General features: G+C 36.5%; 1 protein-coding gene across 1 annotated transcript in view; it reads right to left on the reverse strand.

Annotated features, from left to right (window-relative positions):
• PIG-T (phosphatidylinositol glycan anchor biosynthesis class T) overlaps positions 1-20,034 on the reverse strand; it is a 132,902-nt gene that overhangs the window by 48,896 nt on the left and 63,972 nt on the right. Inside the window, exons 5-6 of the mRNA XM_090382883.1 lie at positions 12,798-12,885; positions 2,671-2,765 (exon numbers count right to left, since the gene is read on the reverse strand). Of these exons, the coding sequence (XP_090239009.1) occupies positions 2,671-2,765; positions 12,798-12,885 (183 nt within the window). The remainder of the gene's footprint in view (positions 1-2,670; positions 2,766-12,797; positions 12,886-20,034) is intronic.

Consider the following 20,034-nt stretch of genomic DNA (forward strand, 5'->3'; position numbering starts at 1 on the left):
CAGCGAGACCTAATTCCGTGCAATAGATGACAAACTTTGTCCTGCTTCGTACTTCTTAATTAATCGTCTTCATTTTTAAATCAATTTTGTTTTGTTTCCTAGCACTGCCAGCACTTGCACTTTCCATTGGTCCCTTTCCCTTCACCATTGTAATAAGTAAATAGGAATGAAGATTTCAGTGAAGGGGAACTCATTTCACTATAATACAGTAACATAAAAACCCACAGAATTCCAGTTATTGGTATTATCACAAATGCAATAAGATCGTGTTTACTACCCGTTTATAATAGATTGCGCTAAGGAAAAGTCCAATAAACTGGAAAGTGCAAATTGTTTTTATTGTTTTTTGGTTGTGACCTCCAGAAATGTGTTTTATAAAAATATCAAAAAGGCGTTAAAAATTGATTCTTATAACGGAACATATGATGAAAGTGTAGCTCAATTTCCATTATAAAAATGACCTTTTAGAAAGATAAATAGCTTAGTTAATAGCAAAAATTTCAACTTCCGAGGTCTTGGAATGAATTACCAAAAAAAAAAAAAAAAACCAATGTGTTAATGGGTTCACATTACAATATTTTCACAATATCTCCATTTATTCCTACAGGATGCAAAATAGGTTTCCACGATTTTTATTAAGTTTGCACTGGCTGGAAAAAACTTGCATAAAGTCGAATTTCTGTATGTCAAATATTATGTAAGCCGGGGAGTGTCTGTAATTTGAAAAGATTACAATCTAATTCGATTCAAAAATTCAGTACAGATCAGCAATATCTGCAAGCACAATCCATCCCCCTCTTGATCTACATTTGTTCAGTAAGTTAAACAATGATGGAAAATATACTCCAAGCCCGAAGCGAGCATGTGGCTGCTTCGTTTCGGATATGGGCAAAACCGATGGCATGATCAAATAAAGCCACATATTGAAGTATTAAAAAAAACATTTATTTATAATTTTTATTTTCAATTACATTTCGAAAAACTAAAGTTTTCATGATTAATAAATATTGATTTATTCTGGATTATCTTGCGCAACCCTAGGAGTGCTGGCACCCAACTGACCTAGAGGATAACCAAAGTGTAACTGGTATATTTTACAAATATCAGTTTGAGTGTATGCCATTGTGACTTAGCTAAGAAAGAGCCACACAGATAGCTGAATTTGTTGGGGTGATTTTTACACTTTCAAGGTTTGACGATAACTGTTTGTTCAATAATTCACTAAATATCACATGAAACAATTTACAATCAAATAAATAAATTATGAAATAACAAGGATACAGATGTACTCAAACAATTAATAAATATGAATGTATAAATAATAATTATATTTATGTTGTTTGGCTAAATAGGTATACAAGTAGTATAACCAGTCTCATCAGGTTCATGTAATTGGTCCCATCACAAAAACTAAATAGGCTAGAGAAAAAACCAGAAAAAGATTTAGAAACACCATTCAAAGATTTATCCAGTCAGCATATATTTTTTTTTTTTTTTTTTTTTTCAATGAAAAATACTTGTTGAATGAGTAATAAGTTAATCTGGATTTATTGGTATCCAAGCACAAAATATTGCATTTAAGAGCAATGAAATTTAATCTCTTGGATAATTAATCCAGCCCGTTTTTTTAAGCTGCACATCCTATTTTACTATTCGTAATCCATCCTCCTTTATATCACTGGAACCTTGGCATCAAACCATTATACCCCTCTTTAATATTGTTGATAAATACTGTATTTTCTGGAATACAACTCAACAGCATACAGTTGACTTCCATTTTTTTGCCTCAAAAATTTGTGCTAAATCATATAGTATTAGTGGTGGCAAATGATGCAAGCAAGCTTTTAAAGCATAAGCAAAAAAAAAAAAAAAAAACTATACACTTCATCCATCTATAACCTACAAGAATTTGTCTACTTCTTTCTTGAATTTATTCAAACCATCCATTTCCACAAAAACAGACAGACGCCTGTATATGGAAGGCATATATTCCAGTATAAGCCAACCCCTTTTTTCAGTTATCTTTCACATCTCACATAGTGGTTTATTATAGTTATATTGTAACATTTTATTAACTGCACTATAAACTATAAATAAGTACTGTATACCTAGACAGTAGACAATCCTCTCATATGTAGAAGACCAGGAAACCAAAATCTATATGCATAGCTGATGATGTAACACCAGTCTTACTGATGTCATGTGTGTGTTTATGGAAGGCTTTAATTACAGAAATGAGCCATTCCTTGTTATCCGTTTAAACAGGATACTCAATTTTCTGTAAGAAACCAAAAATCTTAAACGTTTGTTTCAAGAAGTCTAAATAAACTATGTCAAAATTATTCTTTACATCCAGTTCTTTTATCTATCACTGAGGCAATGAAATAATAATAATAATAATTGAGAAAATTTATTTCACATTCCAATAATTCAGATATATCAGGTCACATAGAGAAATATGTTATTACTCATATCAACACGGCTCGCAATGAATTAAAATAAGAAAGGTAATATAAATAATCTTGTAATATAAATATAAATAAAATAAATATAGGTAATATAAATAATCTTGTTTAACATAAAATTAATAAGGGCATACAAAAATTGTATATTAGATTACCAATATCTAACAAGCAAATTAAACAATATTACCTAAACAAAAACGCATACCTCATTATTAGAAGTGTCCACATACACAGTACTACGCACAGCAACTGGACAAGTATTACTTAATACTGTTCCAAACAGTTTAACAAAGGACCAATCTATTATAAATATAATTTCAAAAACTATTTAAGCCTCTATAAATTTTCTAGGCATAAAATTAAGTAGCATTACGATTAAAACAAACAAAATGATGCAAGAAAGTAAATATATAGAGCATCAGCCTAAAAAAAAAAAAAAGTGTATACAACTGTATATCTATATATATATAATTGAAACAAATTTTGAAAAATTTTCAGAATTGTACAAAATATGTTCAAGATATAAAGTAAGGGCATACAAATGAATAATGATATTATGTAAAGTAAATTTAACAGAACTGCTTCTGCTAAATTTGCTGATTCTATCATTGAATATGCTGATTCTATCATTGAATAAACAATTAAACATTACATCAGACTGTGATATTAGAGAATAAAAAAATATAGAAAATTATATATACATTAAAATAAAGGGGTAAAGCTATGCATGTAAGAAAGAAAAGTGGTAAACAGGCCAATTAAAACTGAAAGAAAAAGGTACAAGTGTCGTATGCTGTAACCAAAAGAGAAGCCCCTAAAAGAAATCATCACTAACATTATTGCTAATTATCATATTAGGATACATTAAATGGTATATTATCAAGGGCTAGTACCATTCAATACATCCAAACAACAATCAGAAAAGTTTTGTTTCTGATTGCCATAACAACAGGTCCTAATAACAGGCCATCATTAAAATTAAATGTTAGTAGAGGTTACATGGCTATTATTAAATTAATAATATGCCATCATTAAAATTATTGGAGGAAGTGGGAACAAGATTAGCTCAGTGTGGGCGAAGTTTTTACAACTCCAGCTAATAGGAGGCTAATAAATTTTTACCATTTTATTGACTTAATTGGAATATTAATTTATTTTCTAGAGTAGCTTTATATTCCTAGTTACGATACTTAGTTTATTTTGAAAGTAGATAGAGATTTTGTAGGATATTACTTAGTATCAGTAACACTTGTACCCATTCGAAACTTGCCGATACAGAATAGCGTAACGTATATCTCGAACTTGATAGCGTAAGAATAACTAAAGTAACCAGATCCTTAGTATTCCAATGCGGAACATCTAGGTGGGGGGGATTTTACAACCCCCCCCCCCCAGAAACAATATACACATTAACCCAAGCACGGTACTAAGTACTATAGGTTATAATACCTCTCGTGTTTCGGGTTCTCATAAAAAAAAAATATATTTTTTTTTTTATTTATAAAAAAATATTTAAATACAGACACTTTTTTTGAACTAAACATAAAAAAAAAAAAAAATCCGCCATTTCTTAAAAAAACAAAAACAAAAAAAAGATATATACAAATTTGTATATATATATATATATATATCTTTTTTTTAAAGAAAGGGTGAAACTCAGTATACGATACCCCTCATGTTACGCTACGTAATGAACAGAAGGTTGCGTGAAGGATGTGAACTGAGAAAAATAATTGTAATTGAAGGGGGAAAAAAAAATTTATTAGAGGGGTCATGTTTTTAATCTACTTTCACTTTTGTTTAGTGAAAAAAGGTTACCTTTTTTCTGTGATATAATACTACTAATAAAAATACATACTTCTTTTAACAATAAAAACAAGAGAAATTAAATAATATAATTAAATATATTTTTCCACTGAGTGAATTTTTGTTAATAATTCTTCATTATTTGCTAATTTCTTCACAAGAATTAGCAAAATTGCACTTAACTCGTAGTAATGCAATTGAATTGCTTTCAGCATTTCTATGGTCAATTGTGCTTTTGTTGACTTCCACAACATATTTACTACCGTAAAAGTATTTTCGTTGTGCCATTGGTTCCCGGCAAACATAATGCAAATGATTTGCATTATGTTTGCCATTATGTATGGAGGCTACATGTTCAATCTGGAACACAGCCACTGTTGGGGAGGATGGAATTCCACAATTTATGATCAAATGCTTAAGCACATTCATCATAGGCCCTCTTCTCTCGATCTACAACAGATGCCTCGCTGAGCATTATTTTCCACCCCAGTGGAATAAATACAGAGTGTACCCCATCCCCAAAAACCAATTTGCCTCAAACGTCAGCCAGTTCAGACCCATATCAGTTGCCTCTTGTCTGTTAAAAACTCTTGAAAAGGCTTTGCTACCCACAATCACTCAACAAATCCTCCAGACGAAACCACCTGAAATCCATTATGCTATCGCAGGAAAATCATCAATCACTAACTTGGCAGCCACCACAGAACGCATTCTCTCAGCATTCGAACAAAGAGCTGAGCTAGCAACCACATACCTCGACATAAGCGCAGCCTTTGATGCCGTGTCGATTCCGGCCTTGCTCCTCCTACTTAAGGAGAATTTTCACATTCGAGGTGATATGCTGTGCTTTTTGGAATCACTTCTCAGTCACAGAATACTTATTCTCCATCGGCAGCAACATACCCTATCCTGCGACATTACTGCTGGAGTACCGCAGGGGGGTGTCCTGTCTGGTATCCTGTTCACAGCCATCATCGTGCCCATTATTGCCTCAACGAATGGTCTCCTATGCTATGCCGATGACTTCAAACTGCTGACTCCAATTAACCCTGGCGACGACCCCGCCCAGCTTAGCAACAGGATCAATTCCCAACTTAAGGATCTAGAATTGTACCTGGCAAACTTCAATCTAAAAATCAACCCTCTGAAGTCTGCTCAGGTTATATTCTCCCTTAAATCCATGCCGACAGTACTCAACGTTTCACTCGCAGGGGTACGAATACCAAACGTACCCTCGCACACAGACCTTGGCGTTCTGTTCGACCAAAAGATGTCCTTTGTCCACCAGATCGACATACTCAGTACCAGATTTTCTCGTCTACGGTGGATCTCAAAGCAGCAGCTGCTACACGTCCGACATCCTGCCACTGTTAAAAGGTTCATCACCTCCACCGTCTACCCTGCCATTCTCTATGGTGCAGAAATATGGGCCTCTGCTGCACATACAAACCTTAAGCGGGTGTACACTGCTGAATACTGGCTACTGAAATGGGCGAATAACAAGCTTCGGCTACCTCCCGCTACCACAACTACCATGATGGCACAAGCACTCGACATCCCGAGGTTGAAGTTCCTGATCGTTGAAAAGAGGCTGGTCTTCACAGCCAAACTCATCTCAGGCCAAATATCATCTCCAAATATTTGGAATGCTTGCTCTTGGAGGATTCCACAGCCAAGCCTAAGGTCGGTACCAGCACTTGTGGCTCACCACAACAGGCTTGTACTCACCGAAAGATTTCTGCCCAAGCAGATGCTCGCTGCCCTCAACCGTGTGGACGCCGACATCGACACCATAATAAGTAAAAAGAAGGACAGACACAAGTTTATCAAAGCTCTTGAAACCTGAATCACTGCCAACTTGTATTTGTTTTTCTTTATTTGTGTTCAGCTCCTTGTTTTGATGATGTATTTGTATTTCTTTTTGCATTTGTAATCTGTATTTTGTAGCCTTTTGTATGTGTTCGCTATATTTTGTAGCCATTTGAATTTGTACTTATGTTATCTATATGTGAACCCCTGGCGCTCGTCGCCGTGATGGGATATTGTGCTGTAAATCTACTTCACAATAAAGATTTATTTATTTATTTATTTATTTTCCTATACGGTTTGCTAAGCAGGGCAAACGACTGAAGTCCAGGACTGTCCCGCATAATCCAGGATGTCTGGTCACTTTAGGTATAACATAAAACTAGATAGCACAATAGGTAGCACTGTAGTAAGAATCTGTTAGATTAGTAAAGTATTGGCAATCAATCAATTAAATTTATAAATCCTTTTAATTATTATTGTTAATTAAATTGAGTTTATTATCCATTTATAATAGATTGCACTAACAGAAAAGCCCAATAAACAAGAAACTGCAAATTGTTTTTATTATTTTATGGTTCTGACCTCCAGAAATCTGACAAGACCACATGGTCCGGTAGGAGACAACCGTAGGATAATCTTGAGTGCTGAAACCTCCTGTTCCAAATAAACAGCATGTTGTCCCAATTAAGCGAAGAAAATCCTGGCAATTTTCTCGATTAGGTTCTGTTCTTTAAGATTTGTCCCAAATAAACGGCTGCCTCGATTAACCGGTGGCCCAAATAACTGAAATCCACTGTACTGTTCAAGGCTTAGACCTAAATGGATGTCAGATGATGCTGTTGTTGTTATTTGGATTTTAGGAGCATTAGCAACTAAGGCCAGATTGCTCTGGGGGGATATGCGGTGGTCATTCCCTGACATTTCCGCATCCTCCGTATTTGGTGGTCACAGGCTTGAACCCCGATCTAATCAAGAAGCGTGTGCTACACATTTCTGCTCCTGCTCACCTGGCTACAGAGGCACCTGATGTCAGATGAACTACTGAGACACATAGTAGAGATGAAAAGTGCATGGGATGCATATAAATTATCAGATGGTACAGAAGCCAATGGTACTTATAAATTAGTTTAAAGTCAAAGAGTCAGGGGGCTTAGAGGGGAACAGGTATCCTGTGTGTTATCAGACGCTCAGCCTAAAACACTGATGGATTCAATATCTCTCTATTACAGAAGATTTAGGAGAAGTCCGGTTGGCCTGCCTCTCTAAAATCCACTCATGCACACCTTCTCGATGGTAAGCCCTGTTACGTCAGGTGGCAATGAATGTGTAGAGTGGTTCTCTTCAAGACGCCTGGTCAGCATTAAGAGGAAAAGACCAAAGCCTCCAGCATATGACAGCACGACAAAAGAAATGGCCCTCAGTCCCCAGCAGCTTTCACTCTCCCTCTTACGGCAGCGAGAGGATCAGAGTGGAAGCAGAGGGTGCTAAGAATCTTTGGGTACGACCAGGCTGCCAAGCATGGAAACTGAGCTTGGCCTGTTATAACGTAAGATCACTCATCGGTGAAGACAGGATATTAAAGCTGGAAAAGGAATTAGAAAATGTGAATTGGAATATCATCGGTTTGGCTGAAACAAGAAGAAGAAATGAATCACTTATAAGTTTATCAAGTGGAAATCTGCTGTACACCAATGGAAACAGTGAAAGGAGTGAAGGTGGAGTTGGGTTTCTGGTCTATAAAGATTTTAAAAACAACATTTTGGAATTCAAAAGTACATCACCAAGGGTGTCAAGACTAATACTCAAGATTTCTAAGAGGTACAAGCTAAAGATTATAATGATTTATGCACCAACATCGAGCCATGATGATGAAGAGGTTGAAGAAATGTACACCGAAATTGAGAGTCTTCTAGATGAGCAGAAAACCCACTACACTATTATTATGGGGGACTTCAATGCTAAGGTTGGAAAAAGGCAAAACAGCGCAGAAAGAGGAACTATAAGAAATTTTGGAATTGGTGAAAGAAATAAAAGAGGTGAAAGACTTGTGAAATTTGCAGAATCTCAAGGACTATCAGTAATGAACACCTTTTTCAAGAAAAGGGTGAACAGAAAGTGGACATGGAAGAGTCCAAATGGATTAACAACTAATGAAATAGACTTCATCCTCACTAACAGAAGGTATATTGTGAATGATGTTAACGTCCTGAATAAGGTAAATGTTGGAAGTGATCATAGAATGGTAAGATGTACACTTGATATAGATGTAGGAAAGGAAAGGAAAAAACTGACTCGAGTAAATAATATAAAGGTCTTTGAGATAACAGAGGAGGAGAAAAAGCAGTATGTACTGGAACTTAAGAACAAGTTTGAGCTTCTGCAGACTGCTCAGGACCAAGATATCGATGAGGAATACTACAACTTTCTGAAAGTGATAATGCCCAAGAAACCTATAGGGAAAAAGAAATCCAAAGAAGAAAAAATTAGTCAAGAAACACTTGTCATGATGAACTGAAGACGACAAATGAAGAGCAATAAAAACACTGACAGGGAGAAAATTGAGTATACTGAGTTATGCAAAGCCATTAGAAAGAGACTCAGAGAGGAGATAAGAAGATTTAACACAAGAAAAGTAGAACAAACATTAAGGGAAAACAAAGGATTTAAATCAGCAGCCATGAGCAGTAATACAGAAAGACAAATGATACTGAAACTGAAGAATAGCAATGGTGTACTTATAAACAGCAAGAGAAGGCATAATTCAAATAGCAGAAGACTACTATAGAGAATTATACAAGGAGCAGGGGAATGATGCCAGCAGTGGGAAAAATGGATTGCAAAGTAGCAACACATACGACATACCCGATATTCTTCCTGATGAGGTAGAACATACATTGAAGAAAATGAAGAATCAAAAAGCCCCGGGGGAAGATGAAGTTACTGTAGAGTTGTTAAAATTGGGAGGAAGAGACATAACACAAAAACTGGCAAAGGCTCTTCACAAAGTGCATTAGAAAAGGTGTGACGCCTAAGCAGTGGAATAATGCAATCATAGTTTTGCTGCATAAGAAAGGAGATAAATCAGAAATTGGAAATTTTAGACCAATTAGCTTGTTATCCCACATCTACAAGTTGTTCACAAGGGTAATTACTAACAGATTAGAAAGAATACTTGATGAGAATCAACCAATAGAGCAAGCTGGCTTTAGGACAGGATTCTCAACTATGGATCACCTTCACGTAATATCACAGCTAATGGAGAAAGCAAATGAATATAAAACACCATTATGCCTGGCATTTGTGGATTATGAAAAGGCATTTGACTCCATACAGCATAAGGCAATGTTTCGGGCACTGGAAAGACAAGGCATAGATACCCCATATATTATGATTTTGAAGAAAATATATGAGAGTGCTACCTCCTTTATTAGATTAGACAAAGACAGTTGTAAATTTAAAATCGGGAAAGGAGATCGACAAGGAGACACAATATCTCCGAAGCTGTTTACTGCTGCCCTTGAGGAAGCTTTCAGATTAGACTGGTCACAGAAAGGAGTCAATGTGAACGGAGAGTACCTAAACCATTTACGATTTGCAGATGACATTGTGGTCATAAGGATTTTGGTACTAAAGATGAATATGGCTAAAACAAAAGTAATGATGAACAAGAATGCCAAAGAAAGGGAAATAATGATTGAAGGACCAGTAATTGAAAAGGTGGAGTCATATACTTATCTGGGACAAGTTATTAGCTGTAATAATGATAAATGGCTGGAAGTCAAGAGAAGAATAAATTTTGGATGGATAGCATTCAGGAAATATAGTCACATACTGAAGAGCAATATCCCAGTTTGTCTGAAACGTAAAATAATGAACCAATGTATACTCCCCACCATGACTTATGGAAGTGAAACTTGGGCATTCACCAAAAGAATGGAAGAGAAGCTGAGAACTACACAGCGAAGAATGGAACGAATTATATTGGGAATCAGACTGTTAGATAAGAAGAGAAACACATGGATTAGGCAGCAAACTCAAGTAAAGGACATTCTTATCAAAACTAAAGAACTAAAATGGTCTTGGGCAGGACACATAGCTCGAAGACATGATGACAGATGGACTAAGAAAATAACAGAATGATACCCAAGAGGAGCTAGAAGAAAACCTGGAAGAAAAAGGCGGAGATGGATAGATGAAATTCATGAGTTTTTGGGTAGTAAATGGATGGCCAGTGCCCAAAACAGAAGGAACTAGAAAGTTGCTGGAGAGGCCTTCATCCTGCAGTGGACTGAAAATGGCTGATGATGATGAAGGCAGATTGAAAGGGTCAATGGATTAACTGTTGATGACCCTGCTCAGATTGCTGAGAAATTGAATGGGTATTTTGTATCTACCTTCAACACACGAGAAATTCTATAAGCAAGGGGATGCCAGAAGTTTATTAAATTCTAATGGGAAGCTAAATGATTTTGTGATAAGTGATATGAAATTGGAAGAGAAATTGTTGAAGCTAAACATAAAAAAGGAGCCTGAGGTATACGGAATCTATCCAATTTTATTAAGGAAGGCAAGCCCTAAGGGTTTGCTTACCTTTTTTGCTGCCTCCCTTAGTATAACTGGATGGATTCCAATTCTTTCAGAGAAAGTCCGTATAGACGGAAGATGTGCAAGTGCATCCCAATTCATAAAGGGGAATCAAAAGGTGACATGAGTAATTATAGACCTATTTGCTTAATATCTGTTCCAGAGAAAATAATGGAGTTATTGGTTAAAAAAGTAATGCATGACCATCTAGACAGGAATTAAATTATACTGCGGTCAGAGCATGGATTTGTTAAGGGGCAGTCTTGTCTAACCACTCTGACATGTTACTATGATGCAGTGACCAAGGAACTAGATGCTCACTGCATCTAGTTCAGAGAAAAAATAATTCTGAGATCATATACCTGGATTTCAGGAAGGCTTTTAATACTGTTTCACACAAAAGACTGCTGCACAAACTGGAGCAATGTGGCATAAAGGGCAATTTACTGCTATGGATAAAGGGATGGATGAGTGGAAGAAAACAGAGTAGTTATCAATGGGCACTGCTCTTCATAGACTAATATCATTAGTGGAGTTCCTTGGAATTCAGTGCTGGGCCCGTCTAAGTTTGCAGATCATAAAAAAAGGTTGGCAGGGCGGTTAACAACAGTAATCAGGGTAAGCTACTGCAACAAGATCTAGGAAAATTAGGTTGATGGGCTGAGAAATGGCAACTAAGGTTTATCATTTACAAATGCAAGGTACTGCATATGGGCAGCAGTAATCCCAGAATAACTTATCAACTGTGTAGTAATACACTTGGGGTAGTGGAGAATGAAAAAGACCTGGGAATAATTGATTGTGCAGTCAGATATGAAATTCTCTGAACAGTGTAGACAGTCTACCCGAACAGCCCATGGGGTTTTGTTAATGGCATACAGGAACTTTGCTAGCAAGGATAAGGAGGTCATTATCGCTTTGTACAAGGCCATGGTCCGGCCGCAGCTTGAGTACTGTATACAGGTCTAGATTCCTCACTTTAGGAAGGATGTAGATCTGTTGGAACTGGTAGAGAGAAGTACAACAAGATTAGTGAATGGAACAAAAGCACTCTTACCAAGAAAAGCTTCAGTTCTGAAAAAGCAGCTTCTGGAGCTAGGCACCTAAAAGGAGAGCTGATTGAGGTGTTTAAGGCCTTGAATAGATTGAGTATGCTAAATGTTGATGGCATTCTTCCTCTTGCTGAAACTACACACATGACAGGGCATAAATTCCAGTTAAGGAAGGATAGTTGCAAGACAGATGTACAAAAGTTTGCCTTCAGCCAGTGGGTGGGTGGTTGGTTGGTTGGTTGGTGGAACAGGCTTCCATCTGTTGTTGTGGAAGTATATGTTTTGAATAAATTCAAGGAAAAACAAATTCTTGGATGGTATCGATGGGTGAAGGGTGTAGGGTTTTTTTTTTATGCTATATAAGCTTACTTACTTTTTTCATTTGCCACTACTACTACTACTACTACTATCTTCCAGATATCTTCTTTACATTTTTAATAGTTGTGTGATTAATTTTAACCTGGTCTGTGTTGGATAATTTATTAACTAGCTTTACTATGGTTGATAGCTGAAGCTGAACAGTGGAAATAACCTCAGGAGTCCACAAACAACACACTAACCTACACAGGGGTATGTGCACCAACTGTTCAGTTTCTAGCCAACAAGAAGGGCATTGCTGTTTGTCTATCCTTTGCTGTTTGTAGTAAAGGATTAATCCAGTGCAGATAGGTTGAATCAGTTTTTAATATACAATTAAGTCCAAAACTTTTCGTCTGAAAAGTGTTCTTTACATCCACTGTTTAACTTTAATGTAACTTATATTAGCAATTAGCAAGAAGCTTTCAACAGCTGTGTCCTTTATCAAACTTGCAGTTCCCACAACAGTTTAACCATTCTTTAAAAAAAAAAAAGTTTTGTATGTGATCTACACATAGTTAATTAAGATTATTAAGCATAATAATTAATCCAGACATTGCAAAATTCAGAAAAATACTAAGAGTTCAGATAATTACCACTTACTGGCAAGTAAAGTGAAACACAATAATGATAAAACCTTTAATGATCAAAAATAATAATTATACATACATCTATTAATGGTTCTAAAACAACAACATTTCTAGAAAAGAGGACAGGAACAAACCTTGCTTTCCTTGTTGAGAAAGTGGAGGTTCAAATACAATTGATACTGATTGCTTCAGTTCAACAGCTATACTTGTACAATCAGATTTCTATAATAATGATAATAAATAAAATAAATTAGATTGCTAAAATCTAATTTAACTAAGTATAAGAACTTTAATTATTAAAAAGCAAAAATAAAATGTGGTGTGATCAAATAATGATTTTTAAAATTAAAATACCATGATACCATGTTGAAGGGATAGATGCAAATTGAAACCAGTAATGCTAATTGAGATGCAACCAGCAATATATGGGCAAAAATTAAAATAAATTAGAATATTTCAGAAATAAATAGAGTAGAGCGTCAGTTATCCAGAATAATTGAAGTCAGACTTCTTCCGGATAGCCAAATTTTTCAGATAATCGAACGTAAGACAAGATTAAATAAATTTAATCTTACCTTACGATTAAATTAAATAATTAAGATTAATTAAAAAAAAAAATTATAAACCAATCTTGGAGAACAGAAACATCCATCCAGGCATTTTTATACAAAACAGGAAACCTGGTGCAGGCATTTTTATTTTAGTGGCTAGGGTTTTCCTCGGTAATGCTTTCCATAATAAGCCTGTCTCATCAACCTTATAAACATTTTCTTTCTAATAATTTGCTATAACTGAAGCAAACTTACTTTTACAGGACATCACTGCTGATTCGTCTGCATAGAGTTTCTCGTCACGGTATACGTGAACTCTATGCAGAGAACTCTCTGCATAGAGTTCATGTATACCGTGTTTCAGTTTAAAGTTTTTCAGCCAACCTGTGCTTGCCTTAAAATCCTCATTACCTCTTAATTTTCGATTAAAATCCAATGCGTTTTCCCACAACATTCGGTCATATACAGGTTCACCTAAACTTCGCTTCTGAAGAAACCACAAATAAAGTTCACTCTCTAAAGCGGTATTTTCAGGTTTCGGCATAGTCTTTTTCTGTCTAGATCCTCCTTCACTATCCATAATTGACACAAATTCTGTTATAGCATTGGAATTTTCTTGATATCATAAATTGTTGAAGTTCCCACATTAAACCCTTTGGAGAGATTTCCTAAAATTTCACCTTTTCTAATTCTATTAATAATTTCTGTTTTGTGTTGCAATGTTAAAACTATGCATTTTCTTTTCATTCACATTTTATCATAAAAAACTGAGAATAATAATAAATCACACAGTTTCAGACTGATATTATTCTTACCGAATCTGGAGCTAAACTAATCTGAAATTAACTAATGGTTTCTGAGAAAACCCAGGTTTCTGTGATATTTTTCTAAAGCAAGCACATTTCTGAAAGTCACACATAATTCTAGAGGTCACAAACATAAAACAATAAAAACAATTTGCAGTTTTCCATTTATTGAGCATTTTTTTTTGTACAATCTGTTATCCCTGCCACCCAGGTCACCTCCCTGTAGATCCTCATGAACAACCCCAAAATCTAACCACCCAACTGAGATGCCTATCACAACCAGAATCACATCAAGGGGCAACGCCCCACATCAAAAGACCCAAACAACTAGAGCTAGGACAATTAAGAGAGTCCCCCTGACCCCCCCCATAGTCAAACTACTTTACCAGAATGACTGCAGGTTAAGGAATAAACTTAACCACTGACAAAATTTTATTATCTAAAGAATTTGATATGCTGTGTCTCACCAAGACCTGGCTGGAACCCACTGAGGATTACATTGCAGCTACAACTCCCAATGGCTATGGTGCCGTGCCACATCCAGGAATAAAAGGAGGGGGGGGGGAACGTCACTGGCTAGCCGAGTGGGTAAAGTACCTGCCCAGCAACCCAAAGGTCGTGGGTTCGATTCCCGCCTCGGGCTTGGATCAAAGTACTGCAAAAACCTTGGGAGGTGCAATATGGCCACAGAAGCCGATGCGCCAACAACTACCAAATCAAAAAAAAAAAAAAAAAAAAACACTCTGTTGCATTTCCTCTTTTTGGCAATATCACTGTCCGGCTTTGAAAAAGTCATCCACATCTTTTCCTTCTTCATAGACTGCTTTTATGATATTTTAAGTTGGAATTTTATCTGTCCCTATTGTTTTTCCAATGGGGATCTCATTTAGAGCTCTTCTATATTCAAATTCTAGTAAGTTGGGCCCCAAACAATCCTCTTTTACTTCATATTTGGCCTCCAAGGCTTCCTCACTTATTTGGTTCCTATCATGCATTGAGCAGTACAATAAAGCAGTACTGCAATAAAATAAATCAACATCAAAGGTTTAATAGTTTTTAGATCCAGATTGTTTTGTTCAGCTGACAACCAAACATTTATTTCTGAAAACATTTTTAACATTTGCATTTACTGGAATGGCAAACAAAAAAACCACAAAATCTCAATTTTAGAGGTCTGTTCTTGAAATACAAATTTTGAAAATAATAACGGCCAATAGTCATAAGAAGTTCTATTAATATACCAATCATTCTTCTCTTTCAATTGTTCTAAAATGGAATTTTTAAGCAAAGAAAATTGACTAAATAATAATGTTTTCAACAATCTGAAATTCCATATCAATAATATTTTTACATATATTCTGTACTTTTATTTCATCTTTAAACAATTTCATTTCTTCACTCTAAACATACTAGGTGGTAGATGACTCTCATCAACCGGTGCAATACCACCACTTTGCTTATTGGAGGCCTGAAGTGGTGGAACCCATGTTTCGTCTCTAGAGCTAAGTTCCGGTCAACCCTTCCCCATCTCTTCCATCATGCAGTATGATTGATGACTTTTGAGGTTATGATGAATGTCGTGGCGAGATCCAATATTCCTTACATTTCGAGGGTACAGCTCTAAAATGGTGTTTGCAAGTGGGTCGCTAGTTAGTACACCGGACCAAACCTATTGGTAACTCTCTAGGAGGCTTCCGGATCAGCTAGTCTATAATCTTGCTACCTCTACCCTGCCAGATAGTGACTGGAGACAGTCCGAGTAGTGTGTATGCAGGGAGCATTGTCGAGGCCACGTTATGTCAAGGATCTGGGTATATTCTTACCACGTGTACACCATATCCAAAAATTTCATTACTTCATACAGCATGTCCCACCCACTTTTTCTTACTATTGAATACACCATGAATTGTCAAACTAATAGAGCACGCTTATCTGCAAAAAGATCTAAACCTCCCAAGCACTTCCTAATTCATTTCATAAATATACGTGGTCTCAATTCTAATCTCAACGATGATCATTTCCACTTGCAGTCTGCCAAACCCCATGTACTTTTTCTGACAGAATCTCAGTTATCGGTTGATTCAACTACTGCTCATCTCAGATGCCCAAATTATTCGCTGTATGATTCCTTTCGCCTCAAAGGTGGTACTTGTGCATATGTCCGTTCTGATATTCCCTGTCAGAGACTTGGAAATTTGGAATCACCTCTCTTTGATCTTCTCTGGCTTAAAATCTCTCTACCTCATTGTGTCAAATTCATCTGTTGTCTGTACCGTTCTCCCAACTCCACTAATCACTTGGAGCTCTTTGAATTCCTCTCTTTGCAACTTGACTTTCTCCAGTCAAACTTTCCTAACAGTGAGGTAATTTTCCTTGGTGATTTTAATGTTCACAACTCCAGCTGGCTTCCGTTTTCTAGTCACACCGACCCAGCAGGTCGAGATGCTGAGGCTTTTGCAATTACTAATGACCTAGCACAGATTGTTCATTTATCTACAAGAATACCAGACAATCCTAATCATACAGCCAACACGCTTGATCTTTTACTCACAAACAACCCTTCTAAGTACACGGTCGAAGTGAGAGGTCCTTTAGGCACTTCAGATCACAACTTGGTGATTGTGTCTTCTCCAATGGAACCTTTATCTCATGGCTATTCCCAACCTCGTGTTCTTTGGCATTACAAGAATGCAAAATGGGATGACCTGCAAGACTTCTTTTCCTTGGTCGGATTACTGTTTCAAAACTTCTGATGTCAACATTTGCTCAGATCGTGTGAGTGAAATTATTCTTGCAGGAATGGAATCCTTTATCCCCCACTCCACTTTAAAATCTCGTCCTTTGTCTAAACCTTGGTTTTCCTAGGTTAATTGCCTTGTTTCTAATTCTTCAGTTTCATTTTCTGCCTACACCAAAGCTCGCAACGATTGCAAAGCAGTTATTAATCAGTCCAAACTAGAGATTGAACAGGCTAAGAGTAGAAAACTTGCTTCTTGCCCTAATGGTAGCCGAGCATTCTGGTCTCTTGCCAAAGCTATTGGCCGCAACTTTTGCCCATCTCTGCTCCCACCTCTGTCCAAACCAGATGGTTCTGTTCTCACTTCAGCCAAGGATAAAGCTGACCTGCTAGCATCCCATTTTTTTCCAGCTCATTTATTAATGATCTTGGTAAAACACCTCCCACCATTCCCAACACGCTCCATTCAATGCCTCCTGTGGTCTTCCGTCAAAAGGATATCAGAAGGATTTTGATGAATCTTGATGCTAAGAAAGCTCCAAGTCCTGATGGTATTTCTACACTTATTCTCAAAACCTGTGCTCCTGAACTTACTCCTATTATTTGCTGCCTTTTTTCACTTTCTTATTCCAAAGGTGTTTTTCCTTCTGCTTGGAAATTTGCTCATATTCAGCCAGTTCCTAAAAAGGGTGGCAAATCCCTCCCATCCAATTATCGTCCCATTGCAATTACTTCTCTTTCTAAAGTAATGGAGAAATCAATTAACCGCCAACTCTTAAACTACCTAGAAACTTTCCGTCTGATCAACGATCACCAGTATGGATTCTGTCAGTGTCGATTCACTGGTGATGTTCTGGCTTATGCTACCCATTTATGGACTAACTCAATGGAAAGGTTCGGTGAAACACAAGTAGTTGCTCTTGACATCTCAAAGGTTTTCGATCGTGTTTGGCATAAAGGTCTTCTAAACAAGCTTCCATCTTATGGTTTGCCAACTGTTTTTAGTAATTGGTTATCCAGTTTTCTCTCTGATCGCTCACTGAGGGTGATGGTAGATGGCTCTCTGTCTTCTAACTTCTCCACTAATGCCGGTGTCCCCCAAGGTTCAGTTCTTTCCCCCACTCTTTTCCTCTTATATATTAATGACCTTCTTCCATTGACTGGAAATCCTATCCATAGTTTTGCAGATGATAACACATTGCATTCCACTTTCCATTTTGAGAAACCTTGCCCTGTTCAATCAGCTTCAACTTCTCGAATATCTGCTACCAATTCCCTAAATGCCGATCTTCAGGTAATTCTCCAGTGGGGCAAAGACAACTTAGTTGATTTCAACCCTTCTAAAACTCAGTCTTGTCTTATATCTCACAAAAAGGATTCTTCTGCTCCTATGCTTATCTTTAGTGACACTCCAATTTCTAGGCAAAATGATATATCTCTTTTGGGGATTACCCTGACTTCTAATCTCTCTTGGCACAAGCACATTACAAATATTGCTTCCTCTGCATCTAAAAAACTTGGTTTTCCCTTTTGCTCTCGGCGTTACTTTTCTTCCAAACAGCTGCTCACTCTGTATAAATCGCAAATCTGCCCTGCCATGGAATATTCTTCCACATCTGGGGTGGTGCCCCCAAAACCTCTCTCAGGCTTCTTGATTCCATTCAGAAGAGGGCAGTTAGGTTAATTAATGACTCCTCTCTAACAGAGTCTTTCCACTCGCTGTCTCGTAGACATACTGTTTCTGCTGTATGCCTCTTCTACAGATACTTCCATGGGCACTGTTCTTCTGAATTGGCTTCTATAATTTGCGCTCTCTCTTTCAAAACAGTCCGAATACATGCCGCCACCACCAGCCAACATCCATTTGCTGTCCAACTTCAAACTCACAGAATCAACTTTTCATCTTCCTTGTTTATTCGTTCAACTGCCGTTTCCTGGAACAACCTCCTTCATACGTATTTCCTGAAAATTACAGTCTACAGAAGTTCAAGTCCAATGTTAACAAATATCTTCTTTCGTCTTCTCAACCTCCAACCCAAGCATGGTACTAAGTACTATAGGTTCTAATACCTCTCGTTTTTGGGATTTACATAAAAAAAATAAAAATAAAAAAAAAAATAAGTCAATATTTTGCATGCATTTAAGGGAACTAATCTTTCTTCAATACATAATGTCAGAATTTTGATCATCTGATCCAAATAATTCATGATCTGTATTATGCAATTTTTGCAAAAATTTGTTCCTGAGCCCAAAATTTGTTCAATTAATTTGGGGTCCAGGTAAAATTTAAATTTTACCGATATTACCAAGTCAAAAATATTTTTTGTGCCTGGAATTCTGCCTTTTAGCCCATAGGATGGTGCTCTGTAGGTGGGGGGGGGACAGAAAGTGCATTTGAAATCTGAACCACCAAGACAACTTACAGACAGAAAAGAAGGAATTAAGGAACACATACCTAGCTGTCACTGTTATCCTTATTTTCTTAAAATAAGCTCTTACAGAAATTATATGTGCATAAGTGGCTTTTCCAGCATTAGAAATGCAAATGCCTTTTATGAAGTCATATTTGGCAGGTATAATTTGAGATCGAAAATGAAATTGTTGAAACGTAAAGAGGTAAACTCCCAGACATTGTGTTTAAAAATTTTATAAAAGTGAGAATTTTATAAAACTTTTCCCATTTATGTGGCCCAAAAAAATTAAAAAAAAAAAAAAAAAAACTTTGGAAAACATTCTGAAACAAAACACTGAAAACCAGAGGCACCTCACCCTATCCTTAACTGATTTGCAAACTGTATATGTAACTGAATAATAGACACTGATGGGTTTAACCTTAGTTTAAACCTGCCCTGACTACATTTAATCTATTACTTGATTATAGGGAGATTCTTAAAGGTCTGAACTAAGTTGTTATATTCACCAAAATGATGAAAAAAGTTTATCAGAACTTAAGTCCAGAAATGCCTTCCTTGCCAAGTTACAGCCATATTCCTACCTTTAAAAAAAGAGCTGATTAAAAGGTACTGAAGCTGTTTAGCAGCTTCCATGTCATAATAGGCATCCAAAATGATCTCCCTGAGCAGTGACATAGGCATCAACGCATTTTCATCTTGACTGTTGAGCATGTTCAAAATCACCAGGGAGTGTCATGGATTGTTTTACAGTTGACCGGAATGCACTGCCAAGACTTTCTTTGGTGCTAACTGGAATTGAATAAACTAGAGCTTTTAAGTATCCTCAAATATTATTTAAGTATACTTATCAGATTTTAATCCCA

This window comes from Mastigoproctus giganteus, chromosome 10 (genome assembly GCF_048544385.1).
Source record: "Mastigoproctus giganteus isolate SK-2022 chromosome 10, ASM4854438v1, whole genome shotgun sequence".
Taxonomy (NCBI): Eukaryota; Metazoa; Arthropoda; class Arachnida; order Uropygi; family Thelyphonidae; genus Mastigoproctus; species Mastigoproctus giganteus.